Source organism: Dioscorea cayenensis, chromosome 12 (genome assembly GCF_009730915.1).
Source record: "Dioscorea cayenensis subsp. rotundata cultivar TDr96_F1 chromosome 12, TDr96_F1_v2_PseudoChromosome.rev07_lg8_w22 25.fasta, whole genome shotgun sequence".
Lineage (NCBI taxonomy): Eukaryota > Viridiplantae > Streptophyta > Magnoliopsida > Dioscoreales > Dioscoreaceae > Dioscorea > Dioscorea cayenensis.
The window spans coordinates 9688020-9698834 of record NC_052482.1 but is presented as its reverse complement, the minus strand read 5'-3'; the positions used below and the strand labels follow the sequence as shown (position 1 = coordinate 9698834).

General features: G+C 37.1%; 1 protein-coding gene across 1 annotated transcript; it reads left to right on the top strand.

The window, feature by feature from the left end:
- The first annotated feature begins 9249 nt into the window (after positions 1 to 9249).
- LOC120273145 (zinc finger CCCH domain-containing protein 21-like) lies at positions 9250 to 10204 on the top strand. Its single transcript, XM_039279790.1, has 4 exons — positions 9250 to 9373; positions 9541 to 9671; positions 9721 to 9774; positions 9944 to 10204. The coding sequence occupies exons 1-4, from the start codon at positions 9250 to 9252 to the stop codon at positions 10202 to 10204; spliced, it is 570 nt and encodes a 189-aa protein (XP_039135724.1).
- The last annotated feature ends 611 nt before the right edge of the window (positions 10205 to 10815 follow it).

The following is a 10815-nucleotide window of genomic DNA, read 5'->3' as shown; positions in this document are numbered from 1 at the left end:
AATATCCAGTCAGGGCTCTACACACCCACCTGAACAGGACCAATAAGTCTACCGGTCTTCCACGCCACCTCAACAGGCTGGCCGTGAAAACCGCCTACTACAGTAGGATGTCACCAACCAAATATGTATCTCGCAACGAGGAGTCCATAACCAGGACAATAATCAATATCCAAAATATCTGTCATTTCCACAGGGAAATGATAAACACAACCATATCCAAAGATTTTAACATAAATCAACGCACAACTTACGAACCAAATAACAATCTAAAAATCCTTTCTTTTGAACAATAATGCTTTTCAAGTATGAAACATCACTAAATAAACTCATTTTAAGTCAATCAAAATCTTGATTTAAGTATAGAAGAAAATAAAACTTTACTTCACAATATAGAATAATTATAAGTATTCTCCTAGTAGAATTATGCATAATTAATCACACTCACAAAACTAGTCATCTCGCCTCGAGACACGCTCATTGGTCGGCAATTTCCTTCCCCTCGCAAGCTAATCCTCGGCTAACTCTTTGCCTCAAGCTAACGTCTCACCTCCATGCCAATCACGACAAATAAATCAATGATTAGTACAAAATCCAAGCAAAGAAACCCTAGGTTCCTTCTACTAAACAACCCTAAATCGATCCTAGGGTTAGCTCAAAACTAGGTCTAAAGGTTACCAATGAAGTTCTAAGGGTTAGAGCTTCACTCTAATCAAAAAAAAATTTGAAGAAACAATGAAAGTTTCTCGGTGCTACTGTACTGCTACAGTAAATCAGAATTGCTACAATGACCAAGAAAGTGCTACAATAAAGCCGGCCCTAAAACGATGGTTTATTGCTGATTTACAACACCAACTCACTAAATTTCTTGACAAAACATCCACACAAAAGAATCACAAAATCAAGGGCTTAGATTTAAGCTTAAAAACAACCCAATCCACGGGGTATTTCTAAGGTTTCAAAGATTTTCAAAAACGAGGAAAATACGAAAGAAAAGCCTTAGATCAAAGCCTTACCGAACTCAAGAGCTTGAGAGGAGGAAGTTTGATTCTTTAATTCAAAGGAAAAGCTCATCGACAAATTTTCTAGGATTTAGGTGTGCTCGGCTGACAAGAAGAAGCAGAGGAGGAGAAGGAAAGAAGAGGGAAAAGAATAGATTTAAAGTATAGTTTCAGGCTGCTACAATGCTGGGCTGCTACAGTGAAAGACTGCTACAACTACAGTATCAAGCGCTACAGTACATACTGGAAGATAATAATTGGCCGCTACATGATAAGCTGCTACAATGAATACTAGTTATAACAAGTGTAGTGATAGAACGATGTTAGTATAGTACATGTATGGTCAATATGGTCCATGTAACTAAAGTTATTACAAAAGACTAATGAATTGAGAATACTCTGTTTCCCTTCTCCCTCCTGGTTCTCGTCTCCCTTTTCTTCCTTTCTCATCTCTTCCTGTGCTCTAATTTTCCTCTACTAACTCCCATCTCACTGGCCATCCTGGTTCCTTACCCCAAGCACGTTACAATTTGGTGCTTTTCGTTAAGTTGTGAGGCGATCATGACGAAGGGTGCGGTGACTCGATCTCGCGCTCTTGATGAACAACTAGCTGCCATCACTGATCACCTGGCCCGACATGATTCCATACTATCCAAGTTAGAACACTATCCAGACATCTTGGAGTCACTACATCAATCACTCACTACTCAGTAAACCCTCATGACTGATATCATGGTCAAGCTCTCCAAGCTAGAGAAACCATCTTCACCCCGTCCTCCATTGTTGCCTCTTCCTTCCACACCATCCACACACCATAGCAGACCTACTCCCTCCACCCAACTCACCACAACCCTTCCTTAATGTCCTTCCCCAAATACTCGCCTCAGAAGCTTGAAATCCCGCTCTTCTTTGGCGATAATGCCTCAGGCTGGCTCCTTCAGATTCAACGCTTCTTCATTTTCCATCAAACCCCACCTAAACAGAAGCTGACTATTACCGCATTCTACATGACCGGAACAGTTCTCCATTGGTATCACTGGATGTTTTCCACGGCACAGCTTGCTTCTTGGGAAAAATTCGCCCACCGACTCCACTTGCGTTTTGGACCTTTTTCTTTTATTAAACCAGAAGCTCAGCTCTTCAAGCTCAAGTAGATATCTTCCATCAATACTTATCTCACTGAATTTGAATCCTTGTCTACTAGAGTCACCCATTTGAGCACGGAAAGTCTTCTTAATTGCTTTTTGTCAGGTTTACGAGACAACATTCAATTTGAGATCTATCTTCTTAAACCACAAGATCTCCATGATGTAGTGGGAATGGCCAAGTTCATCAAAGATAAATTCAACTCTACCCGATCACCAGTCCAATCTCACCATTTTTCTCCACCACGACCACCTGCAATTCCCCCGCCTCCATCAACCGGAAACCCACAACCCCTTTCTCTTCCAATTAAACATCTTTCCCCTGCTGAAATGGCGTCCCATCGTGAACGCGGGATTTGCTTCAATTATGGTGTGAAATACTCTCCAGGTCATCGATGTTAACCTCCTCAATTTCTATGCTTGTTAGTTGATTCACAAGATGATACTCCATTACCAGACCTCGACACTCATCCTTATCCACCCAATGATACCTCTTTTTCTCCTCCGCCTGAAACCATACTCAGCGGAGACACTCTACCATCTTTTTCCATGCTCTTACCGGTCATTCCTTCCACTCTCAAGCTCGCCGGCATGATCAGTGGTCAACAGGTTACATGACTAGTGGATGGCGGATCCACCAATAATTTTATCCAGAACCGTTACGCATAGCACCTTGGCCTCACTGTTCATCCCGTTCCCATGGATTTCATCACCAACTTGCCTCCTTCGGCCGGAAAGACAACAATCTTAGTGGTTGTGGATCGTTTATCCAAACAAGTGCATTTCTCACCCTTAACACCCAATTATACAACTGTTCAGGTGGCTGAAACATTTGTTCGTGTTATCATTCGTCTCCATGGCATGCCAACGACGATTGTTTCTAATCGGGACCCTCTCTTCACAAGCCTTTTTTTTGGAAAAATAACTCTTTAAATTGCAGGACACAACACTGGCAATGAGCAGCTCCTACCATCCCCAATCCGACAGCCAAACTGAGATCCCTAACCAGTACCTCGAGGATTATCTCCGTTATTATACCAATGACCATCCTCAGAAATGGTTGCAATTTCTCTCCTGAGCAGAATAGCATTATAATACCACTTACCATTCCTCCATTCGCATGACACCATCTGAGGCTGTCTATGGCCTGCCACCACCTTCCCTCATAGATTACTTTGTCAAAACTTCACCTGTAGCCACTGTCGATGAATTCCTATCTAGCCAGGATTCGGTTCTCAAGACCTTGCACCAAAATTTGTTGCGTGCTCAAAACCGTATGCAGAATCATGCTAATTCAGGCTGCACCGATATTTCTTTTGCCATAGATGATTATGGCTTTTAGAAACTCCAACCTTACCGGTAATCAATAGTAGGCTCTCGCCACTCCAACAAACTCTCCAAATGCTTCTGTGAACCCTTCAAGATACTTCAGAAAAGTCGGCCCGGTGGCTTATCGCTTGGACCTTCCACCCATGGCTCACCTTCACAATGTTTTTCGCATTTCCAAATTGAAACACTGTGTCGGTGATCCACTTCCACAACAAAGTCCTTTGCTCTTGCACTTCATTGATCAGCATCCTCTGCTTGTGCCAAGTACCATTCTTGACTCCATAAATGTGTTGATACGGGGTCAAGCAATCCGCTAAGTTTTAGTCAAATGGGACCAGCATTCCATATCTAATGCTACTTGGGAAAATGGCCATCAAATCCACCTCAATTTTCTCGGCTTTTACCTTGAGGACAAAGTACCTTTTGATGGGGACGCAAATGTGGCGAATCGAACAGAGATAAGTCAGCGTAAGGGCCGCCATGATAGGAGGTCAACAAAACTCACCAAATATGCTGAATTTGTTACATGAGAAAAGCAGGGATTGATAGTCATATGATAATATCTTTTGGGAGGATATCTTTTGAATATGGGTTGATATGGTTATCTAGAAGAGAAGTAGGGTAAATAGATCACCATATCTTCTGGAGATTGATAAGGTTTGTTAAGATAGTATAGGTAGTATGGTGATAGAATGATGTTAGTATGGTACATGTATGGTCAGTAAGGTCCATGTAACTAAAGTTATTACAAAAGACTAATGAATTGAGAATGAAAGGCTCTGTTTCCCTTCTCCTTCCTAGTGATCGTCTCCTTTCTCTTCCTTTATCATCTTTTTCCTTGCTCTAATTTCCCTCTACTCACTCCCATCTCACTGGCCTTCCTGGTTCTTGACCCCAAGCACGTTACAATCTCTACCCTCAAAGCATTTTCCCTGGTTTGCAACTCCTTATTTGACTATTTCTGGGCTAATGTTGACTTCTCCAGCATTGTCTTGAGTTCTCCACTAGCAACATCATATTTCCTCTTCTATTCAGATGCCTCTTCAATAGCAGATTTAACTTGTTCACAAGCTGCAGCCAATCTTCCTTCAACAATACTTCTCCTAAACTCCAGAGCAGTAATTTATGGAGTGAATTCTTCTTCCACGGCTTGCAACCCTAAACAGCTATTGTCGTATTTAGTTTTCCAATCATAGGATTCACGTTTAACATGTTCTAAAGCTTTGGAAAGACTCAAACAACGCTCCTCCAATGTACTGCAGTTGCTATTCAAGTTCGTAATAGTTTGACTATACTCTGGAGAAATATTTTGCTTGTCACATAGAGCATTCTCGTAGCATGCCAAATATTCTGCCCCTCTCATTTGCTTCAAGTTTCTTCTGAAGCAAACCTAATTTATCTTCATGAACAGTATTTTAGCTAAGAGCACTTCTCTCAGACATGATTTGATCTAATTAATTATTAACAAGGTCAAGTATCGGCCCTTCCAAATTGCAAAATCAATAAAAGTCAAGAGTTAACCCAAGGGTTCACAAAGATACTAAGTTTGGTCCATTTTTGGTTGATGGAGGAGTAGGAGAGCAAAATATAATTAAGTGGAGAGATTGGATTGGAAGGACTGAATTTATAATAAAGTCTATTGTGGAGGTTTTATATAACAAAACGTACATTAAGCTGCAGGCCTTTGTTGCAATGTGCATCTTTCAAGTTTTTGTGAACCATCCGAACATGTCGATTTCACGTGTAACGCACATAATGTTCTGGATAAGATGCACATGTTTGAACATCGTGTTTCACCCTTTGATAACGTGGCTCCTTGGTTTTGCGAATTAAAATAAAAGAAGCTATTTCAATTTTTAAACTTAAATAAATTAATTTATCCTTTTAATTTTTACTTAATGCGTGAACATTGTTTGTGAATTTAAATTATAATTATATATATATATTGAAATATTTTAATTAAAATCATTAGTTAACACCAACAATCTCTTAATTTATTGACACCGGTTTTCTGCATAGAGAATTTGTGTCGTTCTGAAGAGACATAAAATAAAGATACATGTGCACTAAAATATTAACTATATATGTAACTTGTCCATATTTTATAATTTAATATGAATGAACAATCCTAGTCCAAGTGATCAAAATCTCAAGTAATGTCGCTTTGGACTAATTTAAAACCTTAAATACTACGAACAGATAAAAAGACAAAGATATATTTATATACACATATGTGTGTGTGTGTGTGTGTGTGTGTGTGAGTACAAGATATTTGCTTAATTTGGATAATTGCTAAATTTTAGCCCAAAAATGAGAGAAGCCAACTCACAACAATCAAAATTTTTCCTAAATAAAACATTCAAATTTAAAAACATGAATAGAAACAAATAACTATCCCTTAATTCTGAATGTAATGCTCCTTTCTTCAATTAAGATTTATTGATTTTTAGTCCCACTCATTTCTTTATCCCCCCTCCCCTTTAAGCTCTTCTCATGATCCTTCTTTACCATCTCTAACGACATTCTTACATTATGGGTGAGGAAAAAAAACCCTGATTCGATCCGGTATCTGATTTTTGGACCAGAATTTTGTAGGTATCCGATCCGAAAAAAATATATTAGGTACCCAATCCTAATTTTCAAGATAAAAACCGGAACGGATCCGGGTCGGGAAAAAATAAAAACCGGGTATCCGAATCCGATCCTGTTTTCAATATATTCTTATATATATATATATATATATATATAATAAATTTAAATTTTACAAGGGCTAAAAAAAAATCCATTTTCCTAATTTAATTCCTTTAAAATATACTTCTCTATTTTAGTCTACATCAATCCGCATTTTTTTTTCTCTAACTTCATTATTTATAAGATGTTTGATGCTTCTGAAAATATTTGGTTTTATTTTGTATTGTTTAGAATTAATAAAACTTTTTTTATTATTTTTATTATGTAGAAAATAACATAAGATTTTAATTATTTTTTGTAAACTATAAGTTTGATATTTTAGTTTTTTATGTAATATTATTATATAAAAAATTCCATGAAGCCGATAAACTTGAATTTGGATCCAGATATCCGATATCCGATCGGATTTAAATCAGATACCCGGTTTTCAGTATCCTGTTTAAACCGGGTCGGATATTGGTCGAGTTTTTGCAGATCTAGAAAACCGGGTACTTAATCCGGTTTTGTAAACATGATCAGGTATTCGGTTTTGCTCACCCATAAACTTACCTTACAAAACCTCCAATAACCCACATCCAAGCAAAGCCTTAAGGGGAATCACGCACCAAGTGAATACCCATGCAAACATCTTTTATGTTACAATATTTTTCTTTTTTTTATGCATAAATGGAATAACATATAAATATATAGAGAGAGAGAGATAAAGGACATGCCAATGAAGACCATGAAGGTACAACATAATTGTTTATATAAAAACAATTAATCAATTAATATAAATAAAAGATATACAAATATTAAATACATTTCCTAATTCAAATCAAACCAAAATTTTAAAATATGTGTAAATATCAAAATGGTCCCTCTATTTTCCGTTTTCTGTCCTTTTAGTCCCTCTAATATAAAATCCACCCTTTTGGTCCTTGTATTTGCACATTTTCGTCCTTTAGTTGCAAAATCCGCCCCTTTGGTTCTCATATTTACACATTTTCATCTTTTTTGGTCCCTCTAATTCATCAACTGAAAGGACCAAAAGGGCAGATCCATCAATTAGAGGGACCAAAAAGTCAAAAATGTGAAAATATGAGGACCAAAAAGTCAGATTTTATATTAGAGGAACTAAAAGGGCAGAAAACGCAAAATAGAGGCACCATTTTGATATTTTGACCTTTAAAATATAGGCAAATCATAATGGAATTAGGATAATATATGGTTAAGATAAACAAATTTGATAATATTGGTATATATTCCAAGATTGTCTAAGAGTACATATCTCAAGGCAATTTATAAACTTAAGATCAGTAACGAGTACAAATCTTGAGGCAATCTAAAATATTTAAATCCTAAGATCAATCAAGAGTACAGATCTTGAGGCGATCTAAAATATTCAAATCCTAAAAACACAGATCTTGAGTTGACTTAAAATATTTAAATCTCAAGATTAGCCGAGAGCACAATCTTGAGGCGATCTAAAATGCACAAATTTCTAGATTAGCTAAGAGCACATATCTCAAGGTGATGTAAAATACACAAATCTCAAGATTAGCCGAGAGCACAGATCTCAATTTGATCTAAAATACACAAATCTCAAGATCAGCCAAGAGCACTTATCTCGAGTTAATCTAAAATAAACAAATCTAACGATTAGCCTACATCACAAATCTAGAAGCGATTTAAAATACACAAATCTCAAGATAAGCCAAAAGTACAGATCTCGATGTAATCTAATATATTTAAATCTCAAGATTTAGCCAAGACCACAAATCTTAAGGCAATTTAAAATATTTAAATCTCAAGATTTATCCAAAAGCACAGATCTCAAGGCGATCTAGATACACAACTCTCAAGATCATCCAATAGCACATATCTCGAGATAATCTAAAATATATAAATTTCAAGATCAGGCAAGAGCACATATCTCGAGGTGATCTAAAATACGAAAATCTCAAGTTCAGCCAAGAGCACAGATCTCAAGATGATCTAAAATATTTAAATCTCAAAATTAGGTGAGAGTACAAATCTTGAGGCGATCTAAAATATTCAAATCGCAAAGTCAGCTAAGCGCATAGATCTCGAGGTAATCTAAAATATTTAAATCCCAAGATCAATTAAGAACACAGATCTAGAGGCGATCTAAAACATTTAAATCTTAAGATTAGCCGAGAGTATAAATATCATGACGATCTAAAATATTCAAATTCCAAGATCATCCAAGAGCACAGATCTCGAGGTGATATAAAATATTCATATTCAAATCCCAAGATTAGTGAAGAACACAGATCCCAATGCAATCTAAAATATCCAAATCCCAAGATCAGCACATAGATCTTGAGGTGATCTAAAATATATTAATATCATTATCATCCAAAAGCATAAATCTCAAGATTACTTGTGAATACAAATCCCAAAATCAGATAAAGATAAAATAAAAGAATAGATAAAAAGAAAATATAAAAAAACATCAAAATCAGATAAATATAATATATAATATAAAATAAAATAAATAAAACGTGGGAGGTGTGTTTAGTGTGGTTGACATGGTCGTTCCATGATCAACCACAACCGCGACCAAGTCAAACCACGATGTCAAGGTTTAATGCTTTTAAGAAGTGGAGAAGAACGAAGAGGGAGAAGATCTAAAAAAAATTATTACCCACTTAGGAAGATTTGAAGAAGAAAGGAAAAAAATTAAAGTTTTCAAGCTTTCCCGTTCTCTGTTATACATAAAAAAAAGTCACCGAAAAATGTCGCTGTTTGTGGTTGCCTGCCACCTTTGCTGCCATTTCTTTCCCTTCTCCATTGAGAAAATATTGAAGTTGCTATTGTTGGTGCTTTGGCGAAGCCGAAGCCAAAGCCAAAATCAAAGCCAACTGTCGTAAAGATTAAGATTGAGGTAAAGCCGAAAGACAAGGCCAAGCTGAAGTCTGTAGCTGCTGCTCCAATGAAGCCAAAGTCGAAGCTGAAACCAAAGCCAACTGTTGCAAAGATTAAGATTTTGGAAAAGCCAAAAGACAAGGCCAAAATGAGGTCTGTAGCTGCCAAGCTGAAGCCAGCTGTAGTCGCCATGCCAAAGCCGAAGTAGTGGAAGAATGGTGGCTACTTGTGTTACTACTGCTTTGCCATTGGAGAATAGTGGACCCTCATCTAATGCAGAAAATCCCTTACTTGCTACAAATGAAATGCCATTAGAGGACATGAATCTTCTACTGCTAAGTATGCCAAAAAAATTTCACATCTCAAGGAGTATCCCAGGCTAACAGATCACAAATGACTATAATTTCTTCTTCTGGAGAAGCACATTCTCTTTTTGAGACAAGGCACAATAATGGAAACACTAAGCCACATAGTCTAAGTAGATCAACACAAAATATTTCTGCTAGCAATTCATCATGAGACACTGGAGAAGGTAGTGGAGTCAAAGAAAAAGGAGTACAGCCAAAACAAACCGATTGAGATTATTTACAAGTATTTCTTAGAAGCAGTTGAAAGGAATCAATATGGATGGTTTTGGGTTTGCATGCCACTACAGCTATGCTTTACCCCTTGAATATGTTTTGAAGTCTCAAATAAAGGCTTTATTGGCAGAAGAGTCAGAGAAGATGCCTATTGAAGAGGTGATTTAAAAAAGGAGCATGCAAAAGTTGCAATTACCACTCCTATGATGCTGGAATTATGTATGCAATAAAAAATGATTGGAAGAGAGGCTGGTTTGGCTGTAATGTAGGTAGAGAATGATCGGATAGGTGGTCATGAGCTGCTCATGTCAAATATCATAATGTTAAGGCTTATGGCAATTATGAAAGAGAAGAACTAGATGCTGCTAAAGAGATAGAAGAGAATAAAGATGGCCAAGAAGATCCAACCATGCAGGTGGAGGTGGCGAGGAAGACATTCCTGATGATGATGATGATGGATGACGATGACAATGACGACGATGACGACGACGACGATGATGATGATGATGATGATGAACTGGACATTGATGAGTTAAATGAGCTGGAAACAAGCCTTTCTAAAACATCTATTCAAATCCGCGAGCCTTGAATTGAATCATGACCTAGAGAGCTGTATGATACATTTTGATATGAGAACTTTGCCTACCCGAGCTTGTTGAATTAATCTTGTTGTCTCATTTAGGACCCTATATTATTTATATGTTGCATTTATGCATTTATGGCTGCAATTATGACCCTTGTTATTTTGTAAATTACTTTTACATTTAGGATTATGTTTAGATAAGTTTGTTAGTTTGAATCTGTTTAGTTTCTTAGTGGATAAGGAACGTAGTTTGAATTCAGTTATTAATATCAATATAAAAATACAAAAATGATGTGAGTTTGTTGGCCGTGTCAAAAATATTGTTCTTCTTCTTTGAGTGTGGGCGTGTGGTTTTCTCTAATCTTTTCCAACATCTGGTACCAGAGTAAGGTTTGGAGTAGATGACAAAGATCATGATGGGTTCATCATTAATGAGTGAAAAAACTGTCATCACGACGAAATTGAAGTCTTCGACAAGAGACGGGATGGTGACCCTCCAGTACCCATTGCGCACAAGAAGCAACTACTCAGCATGGGCACTCAAGATGAAGGTGTACATGCATGCACAAGGCATGTGGTATGCCATTGAGCCTGCTAATCTGAATGAGGAGATAGAG